Genomic DNA, 14,433 nt, shown 5'->3' with positions numbered 1-14,433 from the left:
AAACACGGTACACACACTCAAGGGTCTGGAAACCAAGCCTGGTGAGGAACGGTTGAAGGACCTGGGTATGTTTCACCTGGAAAAGAGGAGGCTGAGAGGAGATAGGATAGCCATCTTCAAATATCTTAAGGGTTGTCACATGGAAGATGGAGCAAGCTTGTTTTCTGGTTCCCTCGCTGCGAGAAGCCAAGTTACAGGGAACCAGGCAGAGGGCCTTCTTGGTAGTGGCACCCGCCCTGTAGAACGCCCTCCCACCAGAGGTCAAAGAGAAAAACAACTACCAGACTTTTAAGAGACATCTGAAGGCAGCCCTGTTTAGGGAAGCTTTTAATATTTAATAGATTATTGTATTTTAATATTCTGTTGGAAGCCGCCCAGAGTGGCTGGGGAGACCCAGCCAGATGGGCGGAGTATAAATAAATTATTATTATTATTATTATTATTATTATTATTATTATTACTGTTCTGTAGGGGAGGGCCCGAGTCAATGGATTCAAACGACAAGGAGATTCCAACTAAACATTAGCAAGATGTTTCTGATGGTAAGAGCTGTTTGGCAGTGGCCCTCAGGAAATGGTGGACTCCACTGGAGTTTTTGAACCAGAGATTGGGTGGATATCTGTCAGAGATTCTTTAGCTGTGATTCCTGCATTGCAGGGGGTTGGACTAGATGACCCTTGGGTGTCGCTTCCAACTCTACAATTCTATCACCCAGAGTTTGTTCCACATTTTTAAAATATGAGATAGGGCTGTGGCTCAGAGGAAGTGCATCTCCCTTGCATGCAGATGGTGCTAGAATCAATCCCCACTGGCAACATCTCCGGATTGGGCCGATAAAGTTTCCTCCCCAAAACCCTGGAGGGCTGCTGCCAGTCAGAGTCAGGTCTACAGGGTGGAAAAACCTGACCTTGACAGAGCCATGCTCTGACTTGATGAAAATCAGCCTCCAGTGACAGCTGACGGTTTTCTGTTCTGAGGCTGCTTATGTCTCTTTCAATTTCGCTCTTTATAAAACCCGTAATTATTATTATTGCATTCATCCGTTTGGCAAATGACGACTCCAGCAATCATTGCTAATTTCCTTTCCTGTTGCTCATATTGTCATGTTACTGAGCTGCGGAACCTTTTTCTCGCATCTGTTACTTAAACGTTATTATTATTATTATTTTAATAAAAGCATCCCTATGAAAACTATGATAAATAATTTGTGGGGGGAATGACAAGTTGCTGCGTCCCACTTCTCGAGCTGCACATTTATAACCAGGAAGGAACTTAGAGGCAGCTGGGCTGGTGGTGAATAATGAATGCTGTGACATCACAGAAGTACCGTCATTGCGAGGCTCTCTCCATCGCAAAGAGCAGAAGCAGCCTTAATAATGCTTTGGGGAGGCAGTCCAGGAGGACTTATCATTATTGACGTAGGACTGATATGGGGTAAAGCAAATGCGCCTTTAAAAGAATGTGGGGGGTTGAATTTTCCTCACACATTCTGAACAACCCACAGCAATGTATTCAAAGGTCAGTCTGTGCAGGAAACTGAGTTTATAAGTCAGCCATCACCAGCCTCAAAGACGTGCATTGGAGTGTTTCTGCTCTGTGTCCTTATGATAAATATATTTCCTTAAGGAATAAGATCCAGCCCGATAACCTCATTTGTATTTTTCAGGCACATAGCCTTTTCTGCAACTCCACCGTCTTTCCTCGTTTGGCACCTGGGTTTCCTCCCCGTTAACATTTGCAAACAAACGGCGGTTCGTTACCGAAAGCAACGTTTAATTGTCCCCGAAGACGCTGTATTGTGCTGCGTGCACAGTCATGAGCTCGAAGTAAGAAACAAACATACTGGATGAAGAAATCCAAGCAAACAAGGGGGTGAAGATTTCAGACCGGTACGATGCAACTGGCGTGCAATCACACAGTAGTGAAATGTGAGAAACTGAGACAGACTCTCACCAATTACGTCACCAATATTGCCGTGTGGAAGCCTGGAAGCATGAAACTTATTTCCAGAAGACAGGTATACTTGGTACAATATGAAAAGAAAAAGGAAGCCTCGGAGACAACTTGGGAGGTTCCAGAACGTTAAATATTTGGATATTTGTGAATGCAACTTCCCTACACGAGAGGAAAGGATATCTGTGCATCAGATGATCATATGAGCATAGTTGTCAAGTTCTCCCTTATGCTGAAATTCCCTTATGCTGAATAGGCTTCCTCGCGAGAAAAGGGAAAACTTGACAGCTATGCATATGAGAGAGGAGCAGGTATCCCAGAAGAACTAAATTCGGAATCTGTTTTCAGTGTCCTGGGTGCACAGATAAGCAAAGTGCCCCTGAACATGTGCAGAGTGCCCTCATGCCAATTTGGAAGACCCCCAACCAGCTGCCACACCTGGGACAAAGGAGAAGGTCGCCCTCACTAATAAGCATGTCCCCCCCTCAAGCAGACATGAACCCCAGCCCATGTCTGTGTTAGGAACAAAGGCCTACATTATTTATGGACAGGAGTCAGCAAACTTTTTCAGCAGGGGGCCGGTCCACTGTCCCTCATACCTTGTGGGGGGCCGGACTATATTTTGAGGGGGGGGTGAACGAATTCCTATGCCACACAAATAACCCAGAGATGCATTTTAAATAAAAGCACACATTCTACTCATGTAAAAACACGCTGATTCCCGCACCGTCCGGGGGCTGGATTTAGAAGGCGATTGGGACGGATCCGGCACCCAGGCCTTAGTTTGTTTACCCATGGTGTAGCATAACTTTAGGGAAGGGCTTGGCTCTCGGTTGCAGCGCCCCCTGTCTGTGAAAGTGGAAAGAATGGCAGGCCTTTCTCACAAAGGGGGTGTTCTCAAGGTAAGGTTGGAGACCCCTTTACCCGAAATATGGCCACTCGACCGCTTCAATCTCCGGAACTGGCACTGTTCCAAGTGCCACGTGTAACACCGATTCCAGATTTGTAAGAAATTGACATTTTAGTATGGCTGCACCAACACTATGGAACTCCCTGCCTTTTGACATCAGGCCTGAACTTTCACTGTCCTATTTTTGGCACCTATTTAGGGCAAGCCTCTCCAGATGTATAGAACGCCGATGTATGTTTTGATCTGCTTTTAGTTTCTTGCTGGTTTTATCTTTTGAAAGTTTTAAAGAGTTGCTTTTACAGACAATGTCGTTGTTTCATTCTCTTTGTATACTGCTTTTAGCTGTCTCCCCCCACCCCCCGAAACCAAGCAATGTATGAATCTTGTGAAATAAGAAACAAAGGCCGGTGCAAATTTTGCTGAATGGAGCAAAAATATTAGAAACCTGCCCAGCCAAGGACTGTATTAGTGACCCAATGACTTGGGCTGGCATCATCTACGCAGTGCTGCTCAAACTTAGGTCGCCAGCTGTTGTCGGACTACAACTCCCATCATCCATAGCTAGCATGACCAGTAGTCAGGGATGATGGGAGTCGTAGTCCCCAAACAGTTGGGACCCAAGTTTGAGAAGCACTGAATTATACAGGCTGCATTTTCCCTTCTGATAAATTCCAGCGGTGGTGATGATTCTTGCAAGTCTTTACTATCGGAATGCAGGGTTAATGAAGCAAAACTCATTTCCAGGTGAGAAACAAAATGCATGATCTGTTCTAACATAGATTGCCTTTGTCTTGAGTGCCAGCTGTTCCTCTCAGTCCACATGATGTTTTCCACCCTGGTGGGGGAGGGAGGGGGCTGTGGTGGCCCCAATGCGACTTGCCCCACCCCATCCATTGCCATCCAGCTTCCTAAGTTTGCCCAGAAATCTTGGTCAGATTTTCTCCCACAGCCTGGTCTCTTTTGCCAAAGGATGGCTTGGCATCCATGGTCCAACCTGCACAGCAGAGCGTTCAATCCGAGGCAGCATTCGCACTGGGGGCCTGAAATGAAGAAGGTCAGGGAAAAATAAGAACTTTGTTGGAGCACCATGAGCAGAAACGGTTTGGGAAATTGTGTCGGAATGCGAGCAGCCACGTTTGTTTTAATCGGTGGTGTTGAGCAATATATAAATTAAATATTTAAATTATGGTAAATCGAATCAAACCAACCAGCTTGTCCAGCTGAAAAGCAGCCTCCACCACACTTTCACAAGTTCCCAAAAGTTTATTTAGGACAGCTTAGCAGATGGTTAGGCTGCTCTGAAACTGGTTTAAGTTTGTAGAATCGATAGCCAGGAGGCAGGAAGACACAGAGCAGAAGAACACCAGAAGAGCATCTGCTGGATCAAGCCAATGGCCCACCCAGTCCAGCATCCTGTTCTTACAATGGCCAACCAGATACCTGCAGGTAACCAGCAAGCAGGATCTGACCCCAAGAGCAAACTCCGCTTCTGGAGCTTCAAGCAACTGGGATTCAGAAGCGTTGCTGCCTCCCTCGGTGGATACAGAGAGCAGAGCCATCCTGGCTAGGAGCCACCAAGGGCTCTCTCCTCCACTGTGGATTTGCCCCCATCCTCTTTTAAAGCCATCCAAGTTGGTGGCCATCACTGCCTCCTGTGGCAGGGAGTTCCGTAGTTTAACTCTGCTACATGATGTACTTTTACCTGGCCCGAATTTTCCAAGCTTCAGAACCCAGTAGTCTGGTGTGGTGGTGCCACGAGAACAAAGGGGTTGCCCTCGATGAACCTCTGGGTCCCCTCCAACACCTACAGTTCAATAAGATCCAGGGGTTTCTTACCGGCACTTCTTGCTCCTCGCGACTCTGCTTCACCCGCTGATAAGCCTCCATGATCACAGCTCTCCTGCGAGAGGAACAAGGTGGTCACTAGCTTCTGATATGCCGAGACGCTTGCCCCTTCCCAGGCCCTCCTTTCTTTGCAGAAAGAAAAGGTCAGGAGCATAAACAGAGTGCTTTTCATACAACCACCGAGCAAACACGGCCACAGATCTGGGGATAGGGGGGCACCTACATTTCTCAATTTAGGCTAAGCCTGTAAATGGCCTTTCTTGAAAAATCAGATGTAGTCTATGCCCTTTTAAAATGTGGCTCTTTTTGGGGGGGCGTGTTCCTGCTTTTATTTTGGTTTTATATACCTATTTATTGGTTTTTACGGGGACCCAGGTGGCGCTGTGGGTTAAACCACAGAGTCTAGGGCTTGCTGATCAGAAGGTTGGTGGTTTGAATCCCTGCAACAGGGTGAGCTCCCGTTGCTCGGTCCCAGCTCCTGCCCACCTAGCAGTTCGAAAGCACATCAAAGTGCAAGTAGATAAATAGGGACCGCTCCGGCGGGAAGGTAAACGGCGTTTCCGTGCGCTGCTCTGGTTCGCCAGAAGCAGCTTTGTCATGCTGGCCACATGACCCGGAAGCTGTCTGTGGACAAACGCCGGCTCCCTCGGCCTATAGAGCGAGATGAGCGCCGCCACCCGAGAGTCGGACACAACTGGACCTGATGGTCAGGGGCCCCTTTACCTTTACCTTTATATTGGTTTTTATGTTGATTTTTTCTGTGAACTCCCCTGATACCTCCGGGCATAGGGCGGAATATAAATTCAATAAATAATAGTAATAATAATAATAATAATAATAATAATAATAATAATAAACTCCACACTAGGCTCCACCCACTGGCCCAGAAGCCCCGCCCAGGCCCCGGAATCCTTTAGGTTTAGAAAGCTGGCGATCCTTCTTACTCGAGCGCACCTCTGTGTTTTAGAAGAATCGGACCCCCCTGCAGATATGAGAGCGGGGTGTGATTCCCAGGGAATGGGGGAGATCATCATACTTACTTGCTAGCCAGGCCTCCCCCAGGGGGAAGGTTAGGGTTCACCTCTGTAGCCAGACGTTGGAAGACGGAGACGACGTTGGGACCCCCTTCCTGTTCCAGCAGTTCATCGTACAGCTCTGGGGTGATATTTGGGGTGGGGTGAGATAAGTGGAGGGGCTGGTTACCTCGATGGCACTGGCAGATAATTGCCCCACGAGTACCTTCTAGGTCCCCAACCCCCATTCCGACACAATAATATCATCTTTATTTGAGTCTGCAGAACAGGCACCGAAGGACGAGAGTTCGAATGATGTAAACAGCCCTATGCAAAACAGCTCAGCTCCCCCACCTGCTGTTTGGCACGAGCCTTGCAGAACCTGGGCTGCACCTTTGCAAGACCTCTGTAACTTTGCAAGACTCTTTCTTGCCTAAGCTCCGAGCTCGGCTTCTCAGATCTATAGCATTGCAGGTAGACCAACAAGCCAAACATAACGGTGTTCTTGGCAGAAAGGACAGCGGAAACCGTGGTGTCTTTAGCATATATGGTTTTATTTATCCATATGCACAACCTGAGCCTAGCATGGAGGGCTCATGGCATTCGCAACCCGACAGATCTTGTGTCTCCGTTAATCTTTGGATCCAGCACAGAGCAAGCAGGTCTCGCTGTCTCCAGATTCCAGCCTCCTTCCAGCTCAGCTCACACCTCAAAGCACTCGCTATTGTCCAGATAGGTGAGGGGGCTGAAGGACAGTCCCACCCTTTGTCCTGGAGGGCCCCCTCAACTGCAACTCTTGCAACCTAGCTCATTCTTTTGGGGTGCAGATGAGGACACTTTAGCTCAGGGGTCAGCAAACCTTTTCAACAGGGGGCCGGACCACTGTCCCTCAGACCTTGTGGTGGGCCAGACTATATGGGGGTGTGAACAAATTCCTATGCCCCACAGAGATGCATTTTAAATAAAAGCACACATTCTACTCATGTAAAAACACCAGGCAGGCCCTACAAATAACCCAGAGATGCATAAGGACACATTATCATGTAAAAACACACTGATTCCAGATTTAGAAGGCGATTGGGCTGGATCCTGCCCCCCCCAGGCCTTAGTTTGCCTACCCATGCTTTAGCTCATTGTTATGCAAAGAAACCTGTCTGAGTAGCTCACCAACAGAATCCTGTTAGAATCCAACCCTCATTTGGGTATCGGACCCCAAGAACTGGAAGGGACCCAGGGCATCATCCAAACTGACCCCCCCCCCAAAGCCTCACAGCACTAATTTCCCTTTTGTTAATTTTCCTCCCCGTTCTCAAAATCCCACTTCTCCCTTTTGCCTGCGGCCAATGCGGCCTCCCAGGCCTCGCTCCGTCGCAGCGCAAACGGCGTACGCACCTGCCACCCTCTTCTCCAGGGAAGCGTCCAGCTCCTGCTCCTTCTGCAAGGCCTCCTGGGAGACGCCCGGGGCAGCTGGGAAGCAGACCACGATGCAGGTCATGTTGTCACGGCTGCCCTGCAGGGAGAGTGTAGAGTCGTCTGAGGATTGCTTCCTCTCGCCTGCTTTACAAAGCAATTTTTTGCAAGGGGTACGGCCATCTCCTTCAACCTGGAGGGCCTTATTCTCCCTGGACAAACACCTCGGGGGCCAGATCCATTTCCTTCCTCCCAGCCCAGTTTGTTTACAGGCAATGTTTTGACTCCTTATAGGAGGAAAAGTTGAAATACCTGGCTCTTTTTAGTGGAGCAAAAAGGCAAGTAAGTTGGGGGTGCAGAAAGCATGATAGAGGTGTGTGAAGTTTTTTTTTTTTAAAAAAAATATTTTATTAATTTTCCAATTAAAACCAATTATATCACATTCAATATTTCAAATTATACACATATATATATCAATCAGACCGAATGTTATGCCAAATCATCTAAAGAATTTTTTATTTGGGTTCCCATGCTTCAAGAAATTGGGAATTCCTCGCAACTGTCCACTGCCGTCTTTTTTCTAAAGTTCAAATCGTCCTTCAAGTTCATAATAATCCAGATCTTCCCCTTACAGTCACGTAGATGTTTTCCACTTTCACGATTGTTTCCCAGCTGCTGATATAAATATCAAACAAAGTCTCACAGATGTTCTTTCTCCTGTGTGAGTTAATCAGTCCAGCCTCCCCATAAATCTTCTTAATGGAGCTCCTGTTGCGTTGAAGCAATTCGAAGTAGCGCCATCTTAAAAAGCTCAAATCACTTTCGCTTTCCTCTCATGGCCATGAAAATTTACGATCATTATAGAATTTACAGCTTTTCCAGGCAGGAGACCCAAACATCAAACCATAGACTCTTGGTAAATTAATGGATCTCCTTGCCCTATAGCTGAACTTAGCTTCAGGTCGCTGCTCCAATTTAAAGTGCGTCACAGCTCATAAATCCTCCAAACGCATTCAGAACTCCTTCCGTCCGACTAGAGGGGGGCTTTTCTCATCGGCAACTCCACATCTTTAAAAAAATATGCTCAGTAACAACAGTTATAAGGTTCAACTCACACAGTCTTTTGCTTCTCTTTCACTCCAAACAAGCCAGGACATCGCGTCCGGGAAGGTACGAGGCAACAATATGAAGAAAAAAAATAAAATAAAAACTCACTCCCCTTATCGCTCCGTCCCCATCAATCCTTCTTCCAGATGCAGTACAATCTTTGACTCCTCTCACTCGGCAGCATAAATTTCTCAGCAGTAAACAGCGCTTCTTTCCCTCCTTCTGAAGTATGTCCATAGATTTAAGCCTAATTATCTTCTTTAACCATGGAAATCCCCGCCATGCAGATTAGCGTCCGGGAGTCCTGGCCCTTGTAAGTGCTCAGCCCAAGCTCCCCCCACTCCAAAAACAGTCGGAGTGGGTCTGGGGGCATCGCGGGCCAGCGGCCCCTCTCCGTAACCCCCGGAGAGGGTAGGGGGTTGCCATTTACTCCCCTAGCAACCGCCAAATTCCTTACAAAGGTCAGAGAGATGGAAAACAGGTCCGCCATTCCTGCAGGCGGAAACCGGAACTCAGAGGTGTGTGAAGTTATGCATGGTGCAAAGAAAGTGAGAATGTGCAGCATTTTTATAGCATTTATATCCCATATAAATATATATTTATGGACCATAAAGAAGGCTGATCGCCAAAGAATTTATGCTTTTGAATTATGGTGCTGGAAGAGACTCTTGAGCAGGGGTCAGCAAACTTTTTCAGCAGGAGAGGAGGCCAGTCCACTGTCCCTCAGACATTGTGGGGGGCCAGACTATATTTTGAAAAAAAAATGAACAAATTCCTGTGCCCCACAAATAACCCAGAGATGCATTTTAAATAAAAGGACACATTCTACTCATGTAAAAACATGCTGATTCCCAGACCGTCCACGGGCCAGATTGAGAAGGCGATTAGGCCGCATACGGCCCCCGGGGCCTTAGTTTGAGCACCCCTGCTCTTGAGAGTCCTGTGGACTGCAAGAAGATCAAACCTATCCATTCTGAAGGAAATCAGCCCTGAGTGCTCACTGGAAGGACAGATCGTGAAGCTCAGGCTCCAATACTTTGGCCACCTCATGAGAAGAGAAGACTCCCTGGAAAAGACCCTGATGTTGGGAAAGATGGAGGGCACAAGGAGAAGGGGATGACAGAGGACGAGATGGTTGGACAGTGTTCTCGAAGCTATGAACATGAGTTTAACCAAACTGCGGGAGGCAGAGGAAGACAGGAGTGCCTGGCGTGCTCTGGTCCATGGAGTCACGAAGAGTCAGACACGACTAAACAACATCACACCTTTCTCTCCAAGGAGCTCAAGGTGCCATACCTCTGCCTCCATGTTTAATCTCCACAACAACCCTGCAAGGTATGTTAGGCTGAGAGGTGATGACTGGCCTCCAAGATCAGACCCAACAGGCCTCGTGGCTGAGTGGGGATTTGAACCCTGGTTTCTCCCAGGTCCTAGTCCGACACTCTCGCCATCCCTCAATACTTAACACCCATGAAGTTGAATGCTGGGGGACAAAAGAGAGGACTTCATCACACGGAGTTAAACCATGGAACTCCCTCCCATTAGATGTAGCAACAGCCATCAACTTGGATAAAAAATATTATTATTATTATTATTATTATTATTATTATTATTATTATTATTATTATTATTTTGTACCCCGCACATCTGGCTGAGTCTCCCCAGCCATTCTGGGCAGCTCCCAATCGAGTGTTAAAACAATACAGCATTAAATATGAAAAGCTTCCCTAAACAGGGCTGCCTTCAGATGTCTTTTAAAAATAGGATAGCTGCTTATTTCCTTGACATTTGATGGAAGGGCGTTCCACAGGGCGGGTGCCACTACCGAGAAGGCCCTCTGCCTGGTTCCCTGTAACTTGGCTTCTCGCAGCGAGGGAACCGCCAGAAGGCCCTCGGCGCTGGACCTCAGGGTCCGGGCTGAACGATGGGGGTGGAGACGCTCCTTCAGGTATACAGGACCGATGACTTTCAAAGGGGATTAGACAAATTAATGGAGAAGGGGGCTAACTACCATTGGCTACTAGTCATGATGGCTACGTTTTACTCTCACCCTCGGAGACAGTATTCCAGTTTCTGGGAACCCCAAGGGAGCGAGAGCTACTGTGCCCATGTCCTGCTTTTAGACTCCCCACAAGCATCTTGGTTGGCTGCTGTGAGAACAGGATACTGGACTAGGTGGGCCATTGGCCTGATCCAGGAGGGCTCTTATTATGTTTCAGGGCCTCAGTGTTTAGTAAAGAAGATTCTGCAACTTCAGAATGAACTGTGACTTTGTAGGGGGTTGGCCTGGAGGACCCTCCTAACACTACAATTCTTTGGTTCTATAGCTGCATCTTTTCCCTGGAGCCCAATGAAGTCTGGAGGGACACATATTCCCCTCACTTGCTGCTTGAACCTCCTTCAAGATGCTCCACAGACAGACCGCAGCTCTTTAATGAACTCTTCCGGAACTCACCTTTCCTGCCCCTCCTAAATGACTTCTTGATGCTCCACTGTCCTGCTTTGCTAATCCTGGACCTCCACTGCCCTCAATTGGCAGCTGCTTCCTTAAGCCCTTTGGGGATGAGGCTGGTGTGTGTTAATCATCGCTGGGTTATCCAGGAATGGAGATACAATAAATGCCCAGCAGGAGAAGGAAAAGGTCTCCACAGGGCAGCAGCAATCTCAAAACTGAATGCAGGGAGTTCCACAGATCCAGTTAAACCAGGTTCCCCTAAACTTGGGTTGGTTGGTTGAACGCCCAGCTTGCCTAAAAGTCACTGGGAAACAATTTTCTTCAGCCTGCTTAATGCTTTCATTTTCATTCTGGGGAAATGAAGTAGTTTTTCCTTTCCTTTCAAGCAGTTGTGATTCCTGCATTACAGGGGGTTGGACTGGATGACCCTTGGGGGTCCCTTCCAACTCTATAATTCTATGATGCTATTTCTGTGGTTACTTGCCCTTCCCCCTAGGGATAATAATTATTATTTGCACCCCGCTCATCTGGCTGGGTCTCCCCAGCCACTCTGGGCGCCTTCCAACAAAGATTTAAAATGGATGCTTCAGCTGAGATTCCTGCATTGCAGGGGGTTGGACTGGATGACCCCTGGGGGTCCCTTCCAACTCTACAATTCTATGATTCTAAGTGAGAACCCCCTGTCTCTATCCTCCCCCCTCACCTTGTAGAGGCAGGAGTCCAGCACGCGCTCGCAGACGTCCCTTGGGCTGCCAGTGAGGCAGAGCCGCGAGCGCACGAAGGCGCACAGCCCCGCGTTGTCAAAGGTGTCCCAAACCCCGTCGCAGGCAAGCACCAGGAACTCGTCTTCGTCGGGGCAGCGCACCACCTGGTACACCTCAGGCTCGGGGGACACCGGCTGCTCGGTGGGTCCACGCCAAGACACAGCCTTGTAGCCGAAGTCGCCCAGGGCCCGGGAGACGGCCAACGACCCGTTGACCCTCTGCAGCACCACCGTGCCGCCGGCATTCTCGATGCGCCGCCGCTCCTTCGGCTTGGTGGGCTTGTGGTCGTCTGTGTAGAACGTGACGGCGGCCGACCGGCAGAGGAGGGCCCTCGAGTCACCCAGGTTGATGAAGTACAGGTGCCGGGGCGACACCAACACAGCCACGGCGGTGGAGCCAGCATGCTCCCAGGCCTCGGCCCGCGACAGGTCCTGCATGCGCCTGTCGATAGCCAGGAAGGCCTCCCGCACAGCCTCCTTGATGGCTGCGGGGTCCTCCTCCTGGCTGGACAGGGCCTCGGCCTCCAGCACATGCTCGAGCAAGTGCCTGGCGCAGAACTGAGCCACCGTGCTGCCCGCGTGGCCGTCGTACACGGCAAAGAAGGCCCAGCCGGCCAGGGCGCCGGGCAGCTGGGGCTGGGCGGTGTGGGCATCTTCCATGTGTGCCCGCCAGCCTTGCATGGAGCCCAGGCCGTACCGCAAGCCGCCCACTTCCCCTTCCTCCAGCTGTTTCTCCGTCTGGGGCTTGTCCAAGAAAAAACTGGGGACTTCCTGTGCCTCCTCCGCCTTGAAGAACAATGAGACCCTCCTCTCGGCTTCGGCCACCAGGAGCCTCACGAAGGTGGCCATGCTCAGGAGCTTTGCCATAAAGCGCAACGTGTTCCCCGAAATGCCAAGGGGGCTGGAGCCTCCCCTGGGAATCCTGTGTTGCTGCTGTCCTTGAAGAGCAGAAGCACAGGAGGAGAGCCTGCTGGGCCAGGCCAAGGGCCCATCTAGTCCAGCACCTGGTTCTTGCAGAGGCAACCAGATGCCTCAACTGGCAACCAGGTTTTGAGTGCTCTCTTTGGGGGACGACTCAGGCCGGCATCTTGAAAGAAGCGCTAGAGATCTCTCTTGTCACTGGCGACCCTCCGCACTCGGTCGCCGGTGGCTCGCAGCTCCTATCCTCTTCCGGAAGGCTGTACAATTTGCTTTCTGGCGTTCCCCGAGCTTTTGGCGCCCGTTGTGCGATGGGTGCTGCACCCAGCAAGAAGGGCGGTTAGCCGAGGAGGGTCATTACAGCGTTGCAGCCTGGGGTGAACAGCTGATGGGACCACCATGGGAGCCCAGGGGGTCTTTCGCTAAAGTCCTTCCTCTTTAGACAGTCTACACATCATCCCCTCTTCCGTAAAATAGCACCAGCTGTTCACCCCTAATGTTCCTGCTCTGCTCCCGGCTGCTTCCAGCGTTGTCTCTGGGTCACTCCCGCAGCTTCCACCCCCCCTGCCCTGCACCCATCTGCCCTCGCCCTCCAGGGAAGCCGTTCCTGATTGGCTCTTGGTTTCGGCATTAGCCCAGCGGCTCATAATCTCTTCATCCAGGGCTAAATATGGGGTTTAAAAACCCCTAATCCTCGCCTGTGTCGGAGGCGGCCTTTGCAGGGAGTTCCACTCGGGATTCACCTGCCCCCCACTCCCAACCCATTCTGGCCACCAGATGGTGCCTTTCGTAGCAGCCAGCTGGAGATACGGTTTCTGTTTTTAAAGCCAGGCGCCTCTTAGGGCCGGTTACGAAACAGAACCCAGAAGGTCGCAACCTTTATCCTGGTATTGCGCTCCTTTGCAAATGGCCCAAATATGTTTCCTTCTGTATCACCTAATTGTAAATTGGTGAATTGAACTGGGAAATGTAAATCGGTGCAAGATGTTTTGGAATATCGTTTTGACGGAAATAATAAGAAAACACCGTCCAATATTAATGTTATTGAATGTTTTCGATGACACCGATGTAGATATATTGTCAAAAGAACTGGTCTTCTGTATGATATTGGCAGTTCAGATTTTGCAACTCAGTGGGAAACAGCCTTAAATTCTACAAATCTGGAGTGATACTTGATAATTAGATAAGGCTGATATTCTTACTTGAACTTTGTTATTTTAACACGTACTTATTCTATGTGCCTATTTTATAACTTTGCTTTTCGGTTTTTAATTTTCACCTGTTGTTACAACTCTTCCCTCTCTTTTATATACATTATAAAATGAAAAACAAAATCTTTACCAACCACCCTTATCCTGGGCAGCTCTGCATGTTCCAGAATGACTCAGAAGCCAGCTGGGCTGCAAAGAACCTCACCTCTTCAGAAACCTAGTCTTCATTGTTTCATTCTGTTTCATTTTTAACGCAAGCCTCTAGCTCACCAACTTTCCATGTTGTGCTTTTTAGACATGCATCATTTCGCGACACAGCAATTCAGTTTCACTGGCAAACCGGAGGTTAAGCTAACCCCTTTCTGGTGATGCAGTTTGGGAAGCTCTGTTCTAGCCCTTATGACACAGCCCGTGATGCTTGTATGTGGCCTGGTGTGACCTCATGGGGCAGAACTGAGTTATGGCGCTGTGGGAGAGAAGGTGAGGATGGATGACTCGACTCCGATGAGCCACTGCTCTCCACACCCACTCCCGATGCAAGCAGGTGCAGATAAAAGACATCCCAGCACATGAGAACACAAGAGGAGCCCAAAGGCCCACCTAGTCCAGCATCCTGTTCTCACAGTAGCCAACCAGATGCCACAATGGGAAACCTGGAAGCAGGATCTGACCAAACAAGGTCCCTCTCCCCTCCTGTGGTTTCCATCAACTGGTTTTCAGAGACCTTGCTGCCTCCGACTGTGGAAGGCAGAGCTGCTGCTTCTTCTTCTTTGGCGATCCCTCGTAGCCGAGTAAGATTGTCTTCCATAAACACGGTTTTAACAATGAGTCCGTAAGTTGACTGTGGA

General features: G+C 49.2%; 1 protein-coding gene across 1 annotated transcript; it reads right to left on the bottom strand.

Moving 5' to 3' along the window:
* Positions 1 to 3,873: 3,873 nt before the first annotated feature.
* On the bottom strand, positions 3,874 to 12,305 carry PPM1N (protein phosphatase, Mg2+/Mn2+ dependent 1N (putative)). Its single transcript, XM_035117154.3, has 5 exons — positions 11,397 to 12,305; positions 7,114 to 7,231; positions 5,749 to 5,863; positions 4,700 to 4,763; positions 3,874 to 3,903 (listed from the first exon to the last, which is right to left on the bottom strand). Exons 1-5 carry the CDS (start codon positions 12,303 to 12,305, stop codon positions 3,874 to 3,876), a joined length of 1,236 nt encoding a protein of 411 aa, XP_034973045.2.
* Positions 12,306 to 14,433: the final 2,128 nt, after the last annotated feature.

This window comes from Zootoca vivipara, chromosome 6, assembly GCF_965207765.1.
Source record: "Zootoca vivipara chromosome 6, rZooViv2.hap1.1, whole genome shotgun sequence".
NCBI classification, from domain to species: domain Eukaryota; kingdom Metazoa; phylum Chordata; class Lepidosauria; order Squamata; family Lacertidae; genus Zootoca; species Zootoca vivipara.
This window is presented reverse-complemented; position numbering and strand designations above follow the sequence as displayed.

Bases quoted from the DNA above. Each gene is read 5' to 3' on its own strand.
- PPM1N (XM_035117154.3), bottom strand. From the start codon at position 12,305: ATGGCCACCTTCGTGAGGCTCCTGGTGGCCGAAGCCGAGAGGAGGGTC. The intron at 4,764-5,748 runs GTAAGTATGATG...TTCCTCTCGCAG, and splicing joins GGGGGAGGCCTGGCTAGCAA to GAGAGCTGTGATCATGGAGG. The intron at 3,904-4,699 runs GTAAGAAACCCC...TCTTCATTTCAG, and splicing joins GCGAGGAGCAAGAAGTGCCG to GCCCCCAGTGCGAATGCTGC.